Source organism: Rasamsonia byssochlamydoides (genome assembly GCF_041956645.1).
Source record: "Rasamsonia byssochlamydoides strain NRRL 3658 unplaced genomic scaffold VTN77scaffold_38, whole genome shotgun sequence".
In the NCBI taxonomy this organism is placed as follows: domain Eukaryota; kingdom Fungi; phylum Ascomycota; class Eurotiomycetes; order Eurotiales; family Trichocomaceae; genus Rasamsonia; species Rasamsonia byssochlamydoides.
This window is the reverse complement of record NW_027192421.1, coordinates 178302-198594: the sequence shown is the minus strand read 5'-3', so window position 1 is coordinate 198594 and position 20293 is coordinate 178302. Positions and strand designations below refer to the sequence as shown.

General features: G+C 49.5%; 9 protein-coding genes across 9 annotated transcripts; 6 read left to right on the top strand and 3 right to left on the bottom strand.

Annotated features, from left to right (window-relative positions):
* Nucleotides 1-904: 904 nt before the first annotated feature.
* On the top strand, nt 905-1591 carry VTN77DRAFT_5242 (uncharacterized protein; the record flags this gene model as incomplete). Its single annotated transcript, XM_069421390.1, has 2 exons — nt 905-971; nt 1092-1591. 2 exons carry the CDS (start codon nt 905-907, stop codon nt 1589-1591), a joined length of 567 nt encoding a protein of 188 aa, XP_069277057.1.
* A 3157-nt stretch (nt 1592-4748) lies between these two features.
* Nucleotides 4749-5216, top strand: VTN77DRAFT_5241 (uncharacterized protein; the record flags this gene model as incomplete). The annotated part of the gene is made up of 1 exon (XM_069421389.1): nt 4749-5216. The coding sequence occupies one exon, from the start codon at nt 4749-4751 to the stop codon at nt 5214-5216; it is 468 nt and encodes a 155-aa protein (XP_069277056.1).
* Nucleotides 5217-6200: 984 nt separating this feature from the next.
* Nucleotides 6201-7208, top strand: VTN77DRAFT_5240 (uncharacterized protein; the record flags this gene model as incomplete). The annotated part of the gene is made up of 2 exons (XM_069421388.1): nt 6201-6501; nt 6577-7208. The coding sequence occupies 2 exons, from the start codon at nt 6201-6203 to the stop codon at nt 7206-7208; spliced, it is 933 nt and encodes a 310-aa protein (XP_069277055.1).
* A 1282-nt stretch (nt 7209-8490) lies between these two features.
* Nucleotides 8491-8773, bottom strand: VTN77DRAFT_5239 (uncharacterized protein; the record flags this gene model as incomplete). The annotated part of the gene is made up of 2 exons (XM_069421386.1): nt 8491-8692; nt 8748-8773. 2 exons carry the CDS (start codon nt 8771-8773, stop codon nt 8491-8493), a joined length of 228 nt encoding a protein of 75 aa, XP_069277054.1.
* A 1190-nt stretch (nt 8774-9963) lies between these two features.
* VTN77DRAFT_5238 (uncharacterized protein) lies at nt 9964-10566 on the bottom strand (the record flags this gene model as incomplete). The annotated part of the gene is made up of 1 exon (XM_069421385.1): nt 9964-10566. The coding sequence occupies one exon, from the start codon at nt 10564-10566 to the stop codon at nt 9964-9966; it is 603 nt and encodes a 200-aa protein (XP_069277053.1).
* Nucleotides 10567-11345: 779 nt separating this feature from the next.
* Nucleotides 11346-13109, top strand: VTN77DRAFT_5237 (uncharacterized protein; the record flags this gene model as incomplete). The annotated part of the gene is made up of 3 exons (XM_069421384.1): nt 11346-11804; nt 11862-12151; nt 12212-13109. 3 exons carry the CDS (start codon nt 11346-11348, stop codon nt 13107-13109), a joined length of 1647 nt encoding a protein of 548 aa, XP_069277052.1.
* Nucleotides 13110-14104: 995 nt separating this feature from the next.
* VTN77DRAFT_5236 (uncharacterized protein) lies at nt 14105-14860 on the top strand (the record flags this gene model as incomplete). The annotated part of the gene is made up of 1 exon (XM_069421383.1): nt 14105-14860. The coding sequence occupies one exon, from the start codon at nt 14105-14107 to the stop codon at nt 14858-14860; it is 756 nt and encodes a 251-aa protein (XP_069277051.1).
* Nucleotides 14861-16507: 1647 nt separating this feature from the next.
* VTN77DRAFT_5235 (uncharacterized protein) lies at nt 16508-17391 on the top strand (the record flags this gene model as incomplete). The annotated part of the gene is made up of 2 exons (XM_069421382.1): nt 16508-17129; nt 17213-17391. The coding sequence occupies 2 exons, from the start codon at nt 16508-16510 to the stop codon at nt 17389-17391; spliced, it is 801 nt and encodes a 266-aa protein (XP_069277050.1).
* A 611-nt stretch (nt 17392-18002) lies between these two features.
* On the bottom strand, nt 18003-19915 carry VTN77DRAFT_5234 (uncharacterized protein; the record flags this gene model as incomplete). The annotated part of the gene is made up of 2 exons (XM_069421381.1): nt 18003-19534; nt 19609-19915. 2 exons carry the CDS (start codon nt 19913-19915, stop codon nt 18003-18005), a joined length of 1839 nt encoding a protein of 612 aa, XP_069277049.1.
* Nucleotides 19916-20293: the final 378 nt, after the last annotated feature.

The following is a 20293-nucleotide window of genomic DNA, read 5'->3' as shown; positions in this document are numbered from 1 at the left end:
TTTATTTTATTTTATTTTATTTTATTTTATTTTATTTTATTTTATTTTATTTTATTTTATTTTATTTTATTTTATTTGATAGCCTACCTACCTACCTACCTACCTAGGTATCTAATCTAGGTTTCTCCAGTTCCAACACCATGGCCTTGGAACAAACACTGTTATTAACCCGCTCATTAAAAAAAAAAAAAGAAGGAGGAGGAGGAGGAAAGAAATGCAGATCACACCTCCACCTTGCTTCTTTTTCTATTTCTATTTTCTGCATCTGACCTGGCAGATGAAATGATAAAATTAAACTTTATGCCAAAGCAGACGGCGCGTCATGCGGATCGATCGGAGGGTCCACTGTAGCTTCGAAGCCACTACCAACTGGGAAATGATTTGGAATGCATGATAGACTGATAGTTTAATATCGTGCCACTGTCGACACAAAAGATATATGGCATGGCATTACACCTATCTTTTTCTTGATATTGCTGCTATGCCATATCATAATAATACTGATGCTAATCCTCATACTAATAATTGTCTTTGCTAGTATACTATCCTAAGGTTCAATTTTCCCATCACCCTACATACCTACCTATGTACATGCATTGTATATTCTTGTTGCTTCCTTGAACCGTCCATGTTCAACTACCTACCTACCTACCTATATGGTGTAGACGAAAATGCTGCGCACCGCCGGAGTCCAACACGGAGAAGCGAAGCTTGAGTCCTAATGTATGTACATGCAGTTACCAACCTTGACATCATGTGGCAACGCTGGCAGCGCTTATTATATATACGCTAGGTATATAGTATGAGTGTATCTCGAGTTAGGTTTATAGGCTGAATATCATTTAACCAGCTGCTACATATATGCACATATATCTACCATACTAGGTACAGGACAGTACATACAATGTCACACTCCACCTGCTTCAAACTCGCCCAATCAGTCGGCATTTTAGGCTCTGCGGGGGCCACTGGTGTGTAAATCCTACCTACCTACCTACCTTACCAGATTCACTCTCTCCGAGACAACAAAACCGACAATGTATCTGACGGAATTTCTTTCCAGGCGGCATGCTCACGCTCTCCTTCTTCAGCGTCCCACCTCTTCTCCTCCCCGCGCGCCAATCTGATCTCACCAGAAGCAGCACCCGCAACGCCCCCATCGCAGCTGCTGAATCAATGGCTCTACATCTACAACAATGGGAAGAAGACCTTCCCGTATATCGTGACCGGTTCTGCCCTCGCATACCTGTATCTCGCGTACGTGCTTCGCAACCGCACCAGCACCAGCAGCGGCGGCATCTTCAGCGGTAGTACCCTCTCCAGCTGCAAGCTGTATCTCGCCGCTGCGGTCGCGACGTTTGGCGCCATCCCGTACACGCTGGTCGTCGTTGAGGGGACGATTAAGCGGCTTCAGGCGCTGGCGAGGCAAGATGACGGTGGCGGCGGTGGTGGTGGTGAGCAGAAGGGCGAGAAGGAGGGGAAACTGGAAGAAGTGCCTAGGTTGATAGCGAGATTTGGACAGTTGAATCTCGTCCGGAGTATCTTTCCGTTGGTAGGAGCTGTTGTTGGGGTGGTGGCTGCGTTGTGGTAGCAGCAGCAGCAGCAGATGTTATTGCTCTTGTCGTCTGCTTATGGACGGGCAATTTTGAGATATCAGGGGAAATTCCTCGAGGGTTATATAGACAGTAGATGGCATATATAGAGTCACCAAATTTATTTGAGTACTACCAACTTACTATTTGGGTAGTATAAGAACCTTAGGTAGTTGTTTCCTGACCAATATGGAAATAATATATCTTAGGTCAGCCCTAATAAACCCAAGTACTACAGACAGTTTCAGAAAAAGAAAAAAAGAAACTTCTATTCCACCCTTATATTGCTGATCTTATTTTACCGCATGAAAGTTTAATGGACCATCTTACCTATGTTTTTATGGCTTTGTATTGATTTAAATGATGACCAGACTAGAATTTATGGGATCAATCGATCAAGCTCATTCTAAAAGAAATTCTAAAAGAAAGAAGGAGAGAGAGATAGAGAGAAAAGGATTCCTTTCTTCATTTAACTATTTTCTATCAAAGGAGAGTTTTTTTTTCCCTTTCTTTATTTTCTTCTTCTTCTTTTTTCCCTGTATTTTTTTTTAAAGCGATCTATTTTGTTTGTGACTAAGTGTGTACTGCATAATAGATATTTCTTTCTTGGAATAATTTACCTACCTATATACCTAGGTAGGTATAGACGTCCGCCATTAGGTATGTACTTATATGCTCCTTTTTTTTTTTTTGGAAAGCTCACAACATATAGGTAGTCAACAGTAACAGGTGAAGTTTCGGCATATAAGAGGATATAGTTCAAGTTTCAAATTCATTCACCATTCACCTCTCGTAGGGGGAAAAACATAATATTTCGATGCTGTCTGTCCGGTGTGGTTCTGAGACTATATATATAAGCCACTATAGTAGCAAACTGCTTTCATGAAGCAGTTTGGCTGATTTTCTTTTTCTTTTCTTTTTCTTTTCTTTTTCTTTTCTTTTTTTTTTGCACAATGGTAGTCGAATTGGCCATAGTGGTTCGATTATTACACTGGAATGAATGAATCTTGTATTTATTGACTGACTGACTGACTGGCTTGCTGACTCAGATTGATCTCTTTATTATGTACAGTAGCATGTAGGTACCTACCTAGGTAGCTTTATCTTTATATCCTGTCCATCCTGCCCGGGCAGGTCAGAACTTTTTTTTTTGGCAAGGAATCTTGCAAGAAAGAAAACAAAAAGTTTCAGGCTGGTTGCAATTCCGTTCGCCCTGTACTGTATGTACAACTTCCCTAATTGAATATCAATATACATGGATTGCCTGCCTGACTTGCCGTTCCGTTCTGTACAACATGGCAATAAATAAGAACTTCGCATTAATGGAACGGGAATGGGAAGGGAAGGCTTTGTGGCATCCTCATGGGGGGAGTACCAGGGACATGTGACACGTTGGAAATTCTCCTCTTCCTACCTAGGGAGGAAGGAATACCCGGCGGTATACCGACTATATAAAAAGCGATATCTTCTCTTCGCTTTCTGGATTTTTTTTTTAAAAAAAAGTGTGTGTTCTCTCCGCGTCTGGATCGCGGGCGAGGATTTAAATTATCCTGCTTGACGATTTGATACCGACTAATTAATTATTAACATACAAGACAGTCAGTCGAACGAACAAATGCTGATGTGGCTCGCTCGCAGCGGGTGAGTTTGAGTCTGAGTTGCGAGATTCGTTCGACTTTCGGAGGCCTGTCGATCAGGTACTTAAGGTATAGATAAATTTGCGAGAGAGAGAGAGATGAGCGCTACGATGATTACGATGGACATGGACATGGACATTCTTGACGATACCAGTCGACATCGTCGCGCCTTCGATCAGAAGAAGCCAAGCAAGAGGCCATCGTCGCCATCATCATGGAAGAACCTCGAGTTTCGCTCATCCAAGACTTTCATTGTCGCTGTCGTGTCGATTGCGTTTTTTGCGGTGAGCATGACTTCCTACTTGACTTCTGGAAACACAAGCTTTCCTCCTCAACTCGACGGGGGTTACTGGCTGACGCGCTCTCCCAGGATGTATTCATATACGGGATGGTAAGGCTCATATTCACGTCAAGTCGTCAACTGGATGGAAGACGCTGAATTAATTAATCCGTCCAGGTCATCCCTCTCCTTCCGGCCATCCTGAGAGAGAGAACACATATGCCGGATGATCAGCGTATGTCCAAACCTACTGATGTTGGACAAGTCTAGCTGATCTGGTCTGCCAGTCCAGAAATGGATGTCGATTCTTCTCTCTGTCTTCGGTGGTGCTGTTCTGATAAGTTCTCGTGAGTGATGCTGCCAGCTTCGAGGTGTCTGCTGATGCAAGGTAGCAATCCTCGGTTTTTTAGCCGACAAAGGTGCCTCCCGGAAAACGCCTTTCGTCTTTGGTCTGCTGGCTGTCGCTGGATCGACGGCTATGTTCTGGGCGGCAACCTCGCCGGCCCCGCTGGTGGTCGCGCGCTTCCTACAGGGCTTGTCCACTGCTGCTGTATGGATAGTAGGCAACGCTCTCATCATTGACACCACGCCAAAGGCGCAAGTCGGTGTCGCAATGGGGTATGTCTCGATGGCGTTGACTGTGGGAACCCTGGCGGGCCCGTCTCTTGGAGGGATCATGTAAGTTCCAAGCACTGCATGAGTTTGTTATGACCAGCATTTATTCTGGTATTAGTTTGGATCGAGCTGGCTATGACGCAGTCTTCATCATGGCCATGTCGCTCATCGGTGTGGACATCATCCTTCGACTGTTGATGGAGGAACCCAAGAGAGCTCCGAAATGGACGGAAGAGCACAATCAGGAAGAATCTGGCCATTTTCTGGAGGACTGGAGGAATTCTCAGGCTGCTGCTGAACTCCACGAGCAAACAGTCGACTTGCACAAGCGCATCCCCCCTATCGTCAGGTTGGCCATGTCTGGCCAGCTGCTCGTGGTCCTCCTCGCGAGTGCTGTCGATGCAATCCTCTACAACTTGTTTGAAACTGTATGTCTCGATCAGCCATCTGAGGGTAACTAACAGCTTCATCAGGTCCTTCCAGTCTTTGTGATCAAAACTTTCCACTGGGGGTCGCTGGGGATCGGATTATGTTTCTTGCCACTATCCTTACCGTCCCTGCTATCTCCTGTGGTTGGTACGATGCTGAATCTGAGGTCATCCTTTTGGTTGCATTGCTGACTACATGAATATTTCAGGCTCCCTCGTCGACCGGCACGGCCCACGGATAGCCGCCTTCCTGGGCTTCTCCTTCCTTGTACCGGTGTTCCTCCTACTTCGTCTGGTCACCGACGATTCGACGGGTTCCCGCATCCTGCTCGTGGTCCTGTTGACCCTTGCCGGGTTCTCGTTCACCGCTCAGCTGGTGTCGCTCATTGTCGCGGTGAGCGAGCCGGTCGAGCGGCAAGAGAGGGAATGCCCCGGCATCTTCGGGGAGAGAGGGGCGACCGCGCAGGCTTACGCGCTCCACAACATCTCCTGGGCCAGCGGCCAGCTGATCGGGCCGGTGGTGTCTGGGGGGTTGGTAGAGGCGGCCGGATGGACGGTGCTGGTGACGGTGCTGGCCGTGATCAGTGGAGCGACTGCGGTGCTGTTGGCCTGTAGCTGCCGACTCTGGACAGGGAGATGGATAGCTACAGACAGCAGACGGTGAACTGAGTACGGAGTAATAATAGGCTGTCCAACGGACGAACCAGGAAACGGTTGCGATGCTAGATGCAAGGCGGTCTGTACTCCGTCGAGTCCGTACTACTTGAGTTTCCAGGAAACAGGCTGTACGACAGCCTACATATTGGGAAATTGTGAAATGAGGAATGCATTTTCTGAATATATTCTCACAATAAGCCTCATTTGAGGCAGAGCCTGGCAGTGAAGATATTTATCTCTGGCATGTTGCAAGATCAGATCTACCCGGATAACCGACGCCAGGACGCAATCTCACTGGACGAGCAGCCCTGCACGTGCATATTGCAGTTCATCATGTGACTTGATCAGTATTATTCTTGCATCATACGAACAATTCTTGCTTGCTCCCTTAATTAAACAGATAAATACAATAAATGGAGTGTAAGGGTACATACAGTAGGACGTCCGTATCAGTGATAAGAAACCAATAATTGGATTCTGGACCGTCACTAAATCCGATCTATTTATTTGCCTGCGGGGGCCGCTTCGTAACTCTTCCACCGCTGGAGATAGATAATTCCCTCGCCTGTAACTTGTAGTCTGTAAGCTTACATGTAACCTGTAACCTGCAACTCATCATTGTGGCTAAAAATAATGGCTGAAACTAAGCCTGAGACAGGGAAATCGTATGTGACTGGCGTGGCGGGCGGAATTTAATCGAAGTCAAAGTCAAAACAAGTCTGGGGACGAACCTGAATCAGTCAACTAATTTAGTGCCAGGGACGTAACTCCGCCATACCTAACGGTCTAACCTAACCTGATGATGATGGGGCCTAAAGAATAGTTCCTTTTGATCGATCTTTCTCTCTCTTCATTCTAATTTACTGCGTGATAAGATCGGATGGTTGTTCTTGTTCTTTCTGAGAGACTGGGATAATCATTTACAGCGTTCGACCAATTTCCTACCTGCCTGTACAGTGTACAGTACATAAACCCCGACAGGACCCCGGCTATGTCGACCACCACCGTCACATCAACTACAACCACAACGACGACGAATACAACAACAACGACCTTGGTGGGAGATTTCTCACCACCACAATCGCCTATGACGAAAGACACCGGCGTCGTCCCGCCCGTTTCTGTTTCGGTTTCGGTTTCGCCTGGAACAATGGTCTGTCCGCATTGTGGTCAGGAAGTCTCTCTGTCCTCGTCCTCCGCCGATGATGCCCACTCGCTGCAGGAGGCCCAGCAGCGGATTCAAGAGCTCGAGGCTCAAGTCAAGTTCCTGACTACGAGGGCAGCTGCTACGGGTATGGTTGATGATTGATATGGTTCTATAATGATGACATGTGTCAGTATGATGACTGACTGGTTACCGTCTACAGCCGAGAAACTGGCCGACTACGAGGATGAGATTCGTACCCTCCGCTCCCAGGCCCAAGCCATGACGCAGCCGCAGGCACAGACACCCAGGCAGCAGGCCAAGGATTCCATTTCGTCGTCCATATCATCCACCGCGTCGGCCGCAGATCCCACGGCAGCATCCCCAGCTCGATCCCCAGCTCGATCCCCAGCTCGATCCCCAGCTCGCAACAATAATACCCATATCAACCCTTCCGACCCTCACCAACACAACTCCCGTCTCTCTACATTTGCCTCCTTCCTCCCTGGTCGCCGAGCACCATCACCATCAACATTATCAACTGCTACGAATAATCTTACGCCTCCCATCACCGAGATCGACCCCTTCGAGCTCCAGAGCGCGCTCTCCCGCGAGCAGGCCCTGCGCAAGGCCGCCGAGTCGCAGCTATCGCAGGCCAGTTCGGAGCTGGAGGAGCTGACGGCGCAGCTCTTCAGCCAAGCGAACGAGATGGTGGCGGCGGAACGCAAAGCGCGCGCCAAGCTGGAGGAGCGTGTCGCTGTGCTGGAGCGCCGCGACGGCGAGAAGAGGAAGCGACTCGATCGGTTGGAGAAGGCGATTGAGCGGGTTGAACGGGTGAGGGGGATGGTTGGGTAGAAGCGTTGCCAGGAGCAGCAGCACCAACAACCAACAACCAACAACATAAGATAAACGGAGTTTCAGGAGTTAGGTTCGTTTGTTCGTCTCGTTTCATTTCAGCCTGGTCTTCTCGTCCTCTCATCCTGGTCTCGTGTTGTCTCGTCCTATCGTTTATCTTATGATGCATGCATGTGTGGATGATATCATGCCTCTTCATGCCTCGTTTCGTCCTCGTGTCGTCGTTTATCTTATGATGCATGCATGTATGAATGGTATCATGTCTCTTCATGCCTGTTTTTCACACAGCTAGGTACCTACCTACCTAGTACCTCTTTGGTTTTTGGCTTCTGTGTCATCGGCATTGTTCTCCATTGCATCTCACCGGGGTTTGGTACTTTAGGCTAGGTTAGGTTAGGTCAGGGGATAAGGAGTTTTCTTTCGTTCACTTTGAGAATAGATTGGAAACCGAGTGCATATATAGAAATAGATATTCAGTATCTCTCTCATGCCATATCAGATTGTATACCATCAATGGTCAAATGCCTGGATAAATGCTCCACAGTCGATCCATGGCAATGCCTTTAAAAGTCATAGACAACTATGTTGGGTGTTTGTCGCTTGCAAATACATAACCAGGCACAGATCCAGCCAACCAGAACACCAGCCATGCTGATCAGGAGTGGCCGGATGTAATCGACACGAGTTGCGTCGCGAGTGCTGGTAACAATAGGCGATATCCTCTGGGAAGAAGGCGATGATGAAGACAACATGTGCTGTTCGATAGAGGCGGCGTCCATGTCGAGCTCCAAAACTATCTTCTCACAGAAATCGAAGATCTGTGGCGCTTCCACAATCACGTCGATGACTTCTGCTCTGTGAGGTGATTTGCCGCTTGTGTCAGGTACTACTTTGATGATCCACAATCTCAATTTTGAGAGATCAGACTGCAGTAATCACTTCTCAGGATCCCCGGGACATAGATCTGGCGGAGGACATGGTCAATCCTTCCTTGATCATCATTAATGGATGAGATACCACACCTTTCCTAGCAACCCGTGCGAATGGATCAACCTCCTTGATCAGTCTCAACCAGACGCTCTCAAAAGTGAAATACACCTGAGCAAATCTCGACAGGCCTAGTACGTAGATCTTAGGAACACTAGCATATGGAGACAGACTCAGAGGCAACCGGTGGATAATGTGTTAGTTGAGGGCGTGATGCGAGTTGCTGTCATCGTGACTGGAGGTCAGAATAGGTATTCGAGACAGTCGTCGAATACGAACGAGATCGGAGCTCAGATCATGTATCAATATGCGTACCTGGTGGCTGCATGGATCCGAGCTGGCAAATTATCCATTCTTGACTTCGGCCATCCAGCAAGGTCTGCTCAGGGCTGCGCCGTCGCATTACTGAGAGCTTTTCTGATCTTGGTCGATCAGGATTCATGTAGAGATCATTCTGGGAGAGGGAATGGTTGCGGCTTGCTTGGCTGGACCAGGGCCTGAGAAGGAGCATGAATTAGCTTCTTTCTGTGAGACTTGACGGATTAAACTTACTGTGCGTGTAACCCGCACAAGTCCATTGGAGATTCCAAGGTTCCAGCGGGAATCTTCTCTATCTACCTAGGTAGGTAGCATGGTAACGTGCTGTTCTTGGTCGTGATCTCGTCCGTCAGAATCAAGTAACCACGGATCTGGTGAAGCTTGAAGGTGGTTTATTGGGCTTCATCGAAGTGCGGAGATCTATCTCCAGCCAGTTCTCATCTTCATATCAGATTCTCGCCGATAATCTTTTATCTGTTCCTCCATGCGAAGCCATGCCTGTCGATCTTGAGCTCAATTTTCAAGGGTGGCGTCACAAACGCTTGAGAATTCCTCTCTGTAGAAAGGTACATATCGCATCGTAGTTGGAGGACGAAGAAGTCGTCTTCGAAGCTATCTGCACACAAATCCAGGAACAAGCTCAACCTGCCGAATTGGTGATCTTATAGACCATTGATCGTGACAGGGAGACCAACTTGGCCTGATCCGGACGAGTCGCACCTTCCTCTCTCGAAAGGACCGCCCACTTTCCCTTTCTGCTGCTTGCCATCAATTCAGGCCACGTGCAGACCCGAGACAGCGAGATGCTCCCCAAAGGATACCCCCGCTGTGGACTTGTTTCAACCATCGCTCGTCTTTCATTTTGTCGACTATCTCCAATTCCAAATCGAACTATTACGGAGTAGTCGACCTGACCTCTAACTTGAGGATGTGAAGTTGTGCACGGACATTTCGGCAGAGTCCCCGGAGGATCGACAATGGCAATATTGATGCACTGGCCTGAACTCCCGGCCGGTATTTCCTTTCAGAGACTCGTGCGCAACAGCTAGCTGACATCACAGGCAGGGCAGATATCAGTTCCACTTGCTGAGAGGTGTAGGCTCGCTAAGCATTACTCGATCATTGATCCTTTCCCACCCTTGTGACAGAACATCGAGATAGACTGATAGAGGGAAGGATCTACTCCGTACATAAGAAAGACCGAGACCTCTTATCTCCGTCCACTGAGAGGCCGGCAGACTAAAATAGTCTCACGTCATCCGTTTCCCGACTCCACTCGGTTATCTCGTGCGTTTCTTATCCGCTTACTCTCTTACACTCACGGAGGAAGTCTAATTCAACCTATGAATGAATCCAGAGGCAGCCAGACCTGATCGGCCTTGGCAAGATCGCCGTCCGTGGATAGCCGCGTGATAACGGAGAAGGGTCCCGGCTCCCTTCGACTGACTAATCAATTTCTCGGCTCTGCCGGCTCCGAGGGAGGATGACGCCATAAGACTGAGTTTCTTCGACCTTTCAAGTGACAGGCTGGCAGGATACGCTGCATGGAGCACGACATCGTTGTGTCTTCGTAAGTTCGTGTCGATGACTCGATCCACACCTCAGAAGTTTGGTCAATGCACGCTTCTGCAGGGTTCTCTGCAGGTGCCCGTGGTTGGCATCTGCGTGGTCTGTGCAGTGGAGATCGGTTAGGGCAGGCCAGACTTTTGCCGGCCGACGACCCGTACGTCGGCATGTCGCGCTTTTCGGCCTCCGCGTGGCGTTCGAACTGATTAAAAAAAATCACCGACAAAGTCCCCCATCGGTACCACCCACTGACAACGGAGTACTCCGTACTCTGCAAAGGAGGTGCTGTTTTGGATGTGAGTGGGAATTCGTTGTGTTGGAAGTAGACCTGGAGATCTCTCCTAAGTTGAATTGTAGATTCAAGCCACCCGCATTCGGCATTCCGATCTATGTCTTGTACCGGCAACCCATCGGCATATCCAGAACGCAGCGCTGGCGGCAGATTTGAAACAAGAAAAAAAGACAAACAATCGTAAGATAGGGGCATTTGGATCAATTCTTCCCGTCGGGTCTTCTGTTTCATGGAGATCCGAGAGAACTTTATCGAATGAATAATGCATGATCTTGGCGTCATCTTTCATGATTTCATCGCTTCTGGGCCTCGGGCCATCCAACCAGAATCCTCCGACTGGAGCACTCGGCAGGCGGGTCCTCTGGTTGCGGGAACTATCTCGGCAGCTGGAAGCTTTGTCGAGTATACACAGCAGACGTAGCCAGTCTCTCGCGCAGATGATCTTTCCCTCCAGCATGATGATGACGGACCCAGATATCAGGTTCAACGAGTAATAATTTGCGAATTTGAATTATTCGGTTGTATCATCTCGCTTATCAATCTGGCCGACCTGTCAAAGGCTTCTCTTCGGGCGGAGTTACAGGGATTCATAATCTGTTACTAATACTTCTGTGCTAGCATCCCCATCAAGAATTATAGGTCCGTCCACTGGGTCCAGTTGACAAGGGCTCGAGCTCTCTGAAGTCGCTCGGAGTTAAAGAAAGTGAAACAGCGAATCCGTGGACGACACTGCAAGCTTGTAAACGAATCTGCTCGGAGTTAAGTTAGGGTTTACTGTAGCTTTAGTTATAAACTACAGCCATTTCCACTGCAGTCTTAGCTTGCAATTGAAAGATTTTTTCCCCCCCGTTATCACATCCTGTTCGCGATCTCTGGACGCGGTTCAGCCTTTTGTCGGCTTCAGTGTCGAGTAGCAACAGTCGGACAATCACTTTCAACGACTCGCCGTTCGGCGGGCGAGCGGACGTTACAATATGGATCCGGAGAAGCAGAACAATCCTCATTCCAATAACACAACGCCCACGAAGGTGAGCCTGGAGTATGACCAGCATGGGCCTTCACCCAGCACGCTACAACAGGAGAAGGCGAAGGAGTTGGAAGATGGAGTCGATTCCGAGACCGTCCGGACAAGACAGGAGGAGGAAGAAGAGAGAGATCTCGAACTGGGAACCGAATTTACCACCCGGCCAGAAGAGGGCCAAAAAGTCCCCGATAAAGATCCAAACCTGGTGGAATGGGATGGGCCGGATGACCCCGAGAATCCGCAGAATTTCTCTCGAATGAGAAAATGGTTGATCACGATGATCCTGTCGACCCTGACCGTCTGGATTACCTTCTCTAGCAGCGTTTTCAGCGAGGCGACGTTGGTGACCGCGAAAGAGTACCATGTCGCGACCGAGGTGACGACCCTGGCTACCAGTCTTCCGGTTTTCGTAAGTCATCTGTCGTTGTATTTTTTTTTCGCTTAGGGATGATTCTAATGGATGTAGGGCTTTGCTGTCGGCCCGTTGGTCTGGGGTCCGCTGTCAGAATTGTATGGTCGGAAGTACCCATTGTTCTTTGGATATACAGTTTTTGCGATCTTCCAGATCCCCGTTGCAGTGGCCCAGAACTTGCAGACGATTCTGGTTTGCCGATTCTTTATCGGCTTTTTCGGCTGTGCGCCTTTGGCCATCGTTGGCGGTGCCCTTGCGGATATTTGGGATCCCGTTGACCGGGCAGTCGCGATTGCTTGGTTCTCTGCGGCCACTTTTGGAGGCCCGACTTTTGGTCCGATCTTGTGAGTCCATCTGGAGACACTTTTGAATTGGGTTATCACGACTAACTGGCTTCGGTACAGGGGAGGCTTCATCGTGCAATCGCACCTTGGATGGCGGTGGACGGCATGGATCACCCTGATTGCATCTTCATTCTTTGCCTTGATTGCCTTTTTCATCGTTCCTGAAACATATCATCCCGTTCTCCTGCAGCGACGTGCAGCTCGTCTCCGGTTGGAAACGCGCAACTGGGCTCTTCATTCGGCCCTGGATGAGCGCCGTCCCACGTTGCATGACATCGTCGTCCGATACCTTTTGCGACCGATCCAGATGCTCATCCTCGAGCCGATCCTGCTCTGCGTGAGCATCTACCTGGCTCTCATCTACGGGATTCTGTATCTGACCTTTGAGGCATACCCAGTCTCGTTTCAGGAAGTCCGGGGTTGGACGCATGCCGGGGTGGCAGCTCTTCCGTTTTTGTCGATTCTGGTTGGGGTGCTTTTTGGCAGTCTCCTGATCATGGCGGTTACGAAGACGCGCTTTGCCCGGAAGCTGAAGAAGCACGGCCGGGTGGTTCCGGAGGAGCGTCTGCCACCGATGATCATCGCGTCAGTCCTGTTGCCGGCCGGCCTGTTCTGGTTCGGATGGACTTCGAACGCGCACGTGTCGTGGGTGCCGCAGGTGATCGCCGGAGTGCCGATCGGGCTGGGGATCCTGGTGATTTTCATGCAGGGGCTGAACTACATCATCGATGTGTACATGATGTTTGCCAACTCGGCGATCGCCGCCAACACGCTGCTGCGGAGCGGCCTGGGGGGCGCATTCCCGCTGTTTGCTGTGCAGATGTACCACAAACTGGGGGTCAACTGGGCGTCCAGTCTGTTGGGGTTCCTGACTGCGGCGATGGTGCCGATTCCGATCTTGTTCTTCTTTTACGGGGCGAAGCTCCGCGCGATGAGTCGGTTTAAGCCGAGGTTTTGACTGAAGTTTTGACCGAAATTTTGCTTCCCACAATTGATATTACGGCCTGACGACTGCAATCGATTTTGTTTACATGACGCATGTATGATCTTGTTGCATTCAGACCTCATGAGGGATGTTATGATTTGCATCAACCTCAGCCTGGCATGTCATTGGTGTTGTTGGCTTGTATCCTTTCATCTGAGCGTCATTGTGCAGTCTATATGGAGATTGATTAGATACGTTCATGTGATAGAGATATCCCTCAATATTATTAATGTTTGTCTGATTCAGCAGCTACGTTAAATATAGGTGTCTGTCCACGAAACATCAAGAACCCAACCTCAACATGGAATATTCTTGCCTGACATATCAGGTGTTCGAGCTCTTCATTGAGGACAGGACTTGACTTGGCCTTCCTTATCCCAGCGATCACTGTTTATTAGGTATGTACATACATACAGTACGCAGTGTTCTCAAGAATTTGAGCACTGTCTGCCATCTTATCCTCCTGAGTAGTTTATGACCTCTTACCTGTACATTGGCTGACACTCCTACCTAGTATATATGCAGCAAATTCCGTTATGACAGTGGGCAGGTAGTTGCTACATGGCATAAAATCCACTGCCCATTTGGAAGATCGACTGTGATAGAATTTCCCGATCAAGATTCCCTTTGAAGAATTGGGCTTCCCTTTGTGCATGAAGTCTTCTGTCTGCAATCGTGATCATTCACACAGCTGTCCTCTTTCACGACTGTCTGTTTCTTATGAATTAGGTAGATGTCTCGGCGACAATGTTTTCAGTTAGCTACCTAACAGCTTCTGTCGTTTCTCTTTTCTCTTTCTCCCTCCGTCTCTCTCTTCCTGTCCCTGTTTCGACAGAAATAACTTCATCAAACCGAGTCTATTATCTCTTTGTGCATCAAATCACGTCTTATCACTGCTACTACCTATTCAGTATCATACCACTTCTTCCTTCATTATTAGCACTCACATTATCACTTGCTACCACATCATGGAGGAAATCATCCTCGCAAAAGTTCGCCAGTCCTTCGAAGAGCACCAGCCTATTCGCTTCCTGATCGAGATCCCCACGGAAGATCTCCCCGCGAAGAACGTCTGGGATACGTGGGCCTCTATCAGACAAGACGTCCAGGCAGCCCTCGATCGGGGGGGATTGGAGGACGTTCTCGAGAAGGAGAGGGAGGACGCTGAGGAGGCTGACATGGCGACCAACAACCAAAAGGGAAAGGGAAGGGCAACGGAAGAGGAACAGAGCAAACCCAAACCCGTCACAACAATCGTCCGCATGGCCTGGATGGAGATTTTCAGCGACAACACCTACATGCTCGTCGAGTTCAACGACCGCGAGTACGACTTTGCGACTGCGGACGAGCGCGACACGTCCATGATTCCGGTGTACATGCTTCGTAGAGTCAAGCCGAAGCAACCTGGGAAAAGCGACGCTGAAGGTGGCAGCAGCAGCAGCAGCAGCAGCAGCGCCACGGAGCAGAATAAGAAAGACGCTGACGATGACGACGGCGACAAAGGCCCATTCGCGATAATCAACGTCCAGCCCGGAACAGCGAAGCGGATCAGCCACCGCAGCGAGGAGGTCCATCTGCATTATCAGATCATGATGGGTCTCGCGATGAAAGATGGCGGCGAGGACAAGGAGTCGCTGAAGAGGTTCCGCCCGCCGTTTGTGATCGATCACAGTGACGGTGACGAGGGAGATTATCCTGCTGATAACACTCCCGTGATTGAGTGAATTGTGTTCTTGTCAGTCGACTTGTCGGCCATCTATCAGTCAGGAGTGAATGATCTGATCATATTTGTGGATTTATTGACATGACTGGATGCAGGGGAGATTGTTGTTGTTGACTGACGACTCCGGAGGAAAGGACTCTTTTGCTCCAAGAGTCATATCTTTTTTCCTAGGAGACAGTCAACTTTCTAGGACGGTTGAAACTAATGACTTATGAACTGTACCCACCTACCTATGGTTATGTACCTGAGGTATCAGGGGTTAATTAGTTAATTAATTACTCCATTATTTATCAGACGAAGCCCTCTTAACTTGATGGTCCAAAGTAATGTGATGTAACTTTTCCAAGATTTGGCAGTACCTGCATAACTATTCCATACAGTAGTAACAGTATAATACAGGTATGTACAATGCTTAGTTCATAACCAAGAGTTAGTTAATTAATCAATATGTTTTGTTTATACAGCCACCTGAGGAGGCCGCTAATAATAATAATAATCCTGACAACTAAGCTGACCATATATGATATATACCATGTAGATATTTCTCCTGCAGGGTTATACAAAATCACCTCTCAGCGATTACAGGCACCAAGTCATCCAAATTAGACAGCGCTGAAATCAACTACAAAATCTAACGATTGATTATATCACGAAGATCAAGGAATATAGATCTCTTACGAACCTGACGGCTTATTTATACCAAAAGGCTGATTCCGTAGGGTTCGTTCTCATTATTATTTTTTTTTTCGTTTGATCTCCGGCATTCCTGCACGGAGGTGAGACCTTTGTCTCGGTGTCTTCAGGCGATGAGCAAAAGCCTCAGGCGCCGACAAAGCCGACAACAACATGCTCTGACAGGGCTATGTGTAGATGGATGAATTTAGATAGGTGCAGCTCGAATTACCTATCAACTTAAAGAGTCTTCGACTAGCCACCTGGGTACGGAGTAGGAACCACGTTCATTGAAAGAGTTAATACCTACATTGTAGTATGTACGGCCGACAATTCCTATAATTCCTACCTATTTAGGTATCTAGTCTAGGTTGTAGGTTATGTACTCCGTACATTCCTTGCCAAGGGGTCACTCCAAACCAACGGATCTGATCTCAATCTGACGTGAGAATTTAGTTACCCAGTTACCCAGAGATATTTTGACTGACAGAGTGGGGAACACGTGGTTTGCCCAAGGCCACCTACAGTTAGTACTGTATCTAATTTCTCATCGTTCCTTACCTGTCTAGGTATGTAGGCACAGAGATAGTTTACCTAGTTAGGTAGGTAGTAGCAGGTCAAAGAACGATCGATCGATCGAATACCAACCTTAGTTAGGTATGTCCGGGGTATTACTTTGTCCTGCGCCCCGCTATCTGGCCTATCTAATCTAACTAACGTCTGACAGCTTTAAAAATAGAACAACAAAAAGGGACACAAAGACGGAAAGAGAGATATTATTATTATTAGCTTGTCTTTTATTTATTTATATGCAACACCCATCCATTGATTAAGCAATCAATCATTAATCACAAAAGTGCTGTCAGTACAGCTGACACAACAACTTAACAACTTACTGTACTCTCTATCAAAATCACCAACACAACAAGCCCATCATCTACCTACCTACTACCCACTATACTGTACCGTACATACAATGTCCACATCCTCATCGTCATGGCCAACAACCTACTCCCCCCTAACCCGCACGACGCACACCCTGCGCATCGCCGTCCCCATCCCCACAGACCTGCTCTCCCCGATCGAAGACGTCATCCCCGCCTTGCACAACCACGCCAATTGCATCTCGCTGCAGGCGCTGACGAGCGGGTATCGCGAGGTGCCTACGAGAGAGGATTCGCCGGCGTATTCGGATCCATACTTCACCGCCGCAGCGGGCAGCAGAAATGACAATAATGTTGGCGATAGAATTAAATCATACCTCATCACCGAAGGCGTCGTCTTGATTCCCGGGATTGGCAACTGGGGGAAAAAGTTCATTACTTTCCCGGCGTGGTTTATGGATACGGAGAGGGGGTTGCGGACGCGCGCGGATGCGCCCATGGGGGTGAGGGTGTGGGCTGAGTGGAGGGTTGAAGAGAAGCATGCGCCAGCAGGGATAGGACAGGCAGAGACACAGGAAGGGACGCAGACACGGCATCAGGAAGATAGAGGGACACAGGAACAGGAACAGGAACAGGCACAGGCGCAAATGCAAATATTACCTCCCGATCCTACTCCCTCGAGCAGTAGTAATAGTCCTGCGGGAGACCAACCCGGTACGTACCGTCACCTCTTTATCTATCTCTCCCTATCCATCCATCCAAAAAAAAAAAATAATGCAAAGCTAACGTCATAATAGTCCTCCCCAACCAAACTGACTGGCTCCTCACCGAAGTCGTCACCGTCGAATGCGCCCGGTGGATGATGCCTTTGGTGAGGAAGAACATGGCCGACGCGCATCGCGAGATTTGCGAGAAGATTATTAAGCGGTTGGAGGGGGAGAAAAGAGGAGAAGAAGTGCTCAGGGCTAGTCGGTAGTCGGTAGTCGATGTCGCTGGTCGATAGTCGATGACAATGTGAACGGAGTGGAAGGAATTTAGGGATGGGATGGGATGGGATGGCAGGTAAATAGATGATAATTAGTTCTCCGGTGGTCAAGGGGTATATACGATAGAGATGATCTGCGGCGAATCGAGAGTCGAGAATGTGCGTTGATTATGGGTTCAAAGGATGAGTTGTTTGTTTACGGGTTCATCGATGGTATTCCTGACTTTTTGTCTTTGTCTTGTTTACGCTGATATACCCTCTGGTGTTGATGTGAGAGTCAATCCAAGAGAAATCTGTCCAAAGCATGCCGACTAGATTGTACCAACTAGATTGTACCAAATGCCATGATGTACCGTACGATAAGCCTATGACGATGTAGAAGTAGATGCAGATGCAGATGGCAATACTGTACATGCCCACAAGGGTATCCAATCCAAAAGTTAACAATGTCAATATATAATCCCACCGCATAGGCGAGTCCAAGTCCAGTCCAAGTCAATCCAAATCCCAACCCAAATAGAACAAAATCCCAAACCAAGTTCGCCGACCTGCGCCGATAACCTCATTCAAACGCCGACCATGCCATGCCATACATATTAGTATTATGACTCTGACTCGCCGCGGTCTTCCGTCTTTCGTTGCAAGGCTTCGACAGCCTTCTTTACTTCTTCGCTGGCGACCTCCTTCAACTCCGCCAGCTTGTCAGCTTCCAACGTTTCAACCTCGCCCACTCGCTCATACAACTTGCGAGAGATCGTGCGATTGATGTCGGTATACTGATCTTTCGAGATCTCCTTCCGACGGTAGAAAGGTTTCAGCTCGGCGCCCACCAGCTTCTGCACATCCGTCTTCACCGACAGAGACGGACCGTTCCGTGACGGAGAGCCGTCATTCGACCGCCCCGCAGACCTCTCCAGACGAGATCCTCGAATGTGCCGTGCCTCAGGACGGGAACGTCGAGTTTCAGTCGACTGGACGGGTGAGACTGACGGTGAGAAATCCGGTGATGACGGTGAGACCGGGTCCGACGACCCCGACTGCACCGGAGATACGGGTCGCCTCCTCATATGCGGCGGAGGACTGGTCGACGATAACCGTGGTGATGTAGGGTTCGAAGAGGCTGGAGACAACGACGGGGACGACGGCCCCGAGGTGTTATGGTGATCGGTAGATGTGTTGCTCGACTGAGCAGACGGTCCGACAGAGCTATTCCGATTAGCATATGAGTCCTCCACCTCCTTCAGCAGAGACTGCAGGAAGCTGGGCCCGCCATTGTTCTCGGCATTCAGACGTGCCGCTGACCGCGACGCTTCGCCATTCTGCGCCGCCATCGCAGCCAGCTCCTCCGGTCGCCTCGTTCGCGGCCGTTTCAACTTCCGCTCAGGCTCGGCAGGCTCGGGAGATGGCGACAGCGTGGGTGACTTGCGCTTGCGCGCTGCACTAGGATCGTTTTCCAACTCTCGGGCGCGCTCAAAGGCGTTCCATGCTCTCATCTCCTCCAGTGATTCAGGCTCCGGAGTGGGAGCTCGAGGAACCCGTGGTCGCGACGGTCGTGGTGCGTATTCATCAAGAATGGCCGCCGGTTCCCGGAACCGGTGTCCGCCGCCTTGTCGCTCTGCGATCTGGAAACGGCGCTGCCACGACCGGAAGTCCCGTCGCTGTGCGGCCCGTCGTCGAGTCTGCTGCAGGAAACGGTCGACCGTCTGTTCGTCGTCGAACGGGAAATCGAGGTCGAGGTTCAGGCTATCATAGACCGACTGCCATACCCTGGCCCATTGGAGAGAGCTGGCTTGGTTGTGGATGCGAAGCCTCCGCTGCTGAGCCCGGGTTCGTCGCTCCGGTCGGCTCCGTAACGGTCTACTGGATGCGTCAGACACGGCGCCAATAGCCCGCTGAGTCTCGCACTGGTCACAGTACCATGACTCCGACGGTATTGCATCCAGACCCAGGCAGTATGTGTGGGATGGCACATCACAGCCATCACACAGAAGCAGAACCTCCTCGTTGTCGTTATCACCGCAGATCGCACATGGCTGCGAGTCCGAATCATCGGTGACTTCTTCGATGATCATGGACGGGTCGATGTCGGGCACTTGGACTTTGTCTTGAACGACATAGGACGATATCACGGGGCCTGAAGACATCAGCGGAGTCAATAAAATACAAAAGAATGCACAGAATAGAAATGGACGATGTCTGCAAACCTACCTCCTGGAGTGTCACTCAGCTCCACGACATTGAAGTTCCGCCGGCAGATAGGACAGCTATTGGCCCTCTCCACCCAAGGTTTCAAGCAATTGTTATGGAGGATATGGCCGCAGGGCAGCAGACGGGCAATCTGCCCTGGGTCTTCCTCAGCATCCACCCCTGCTCGAGGGTGGTCGATGATGTTGCCGCCGTCATCATCATCATTATTATCAGGTCTTGGCACAGCCTCGGCGACGACGGGCGACGACGGAGATGGGCTGGCGCCTCCGCCAAGGTCTCCTAAACAAACAATACAGGTGTCGGGCATCAGACGAGGGATGGGGCAGGGTGATCGATCTGAGAGAAGGCATGAAGAGCAATTCAAGGGCAATCTGCAGGCAGAGAAGAGAAGGGCAACAAGAGAAGAAGCAGGTGGACGGAGGGGACGCTGCGAGCGGCCCGCCTTTTGAACCTGCGCACTAACGCTAAACGGGCTTGGTCGGTAACGTGACCTGTCATCGCTAGGGGATGGAGTCATCTGAGGTCAGATCAGACGTTAGGCCAGCTTAGTGTTTCTCTACAGAGTAATATTTCTCAGCCCTTGTCTTGTTGAACAGCTCCCACTGACTATAGCAATATCACGATCTTATGTCAATACAGATGCTTGATGCCTACATCCTGGCATGAGACCCAATAGCTCGGATCC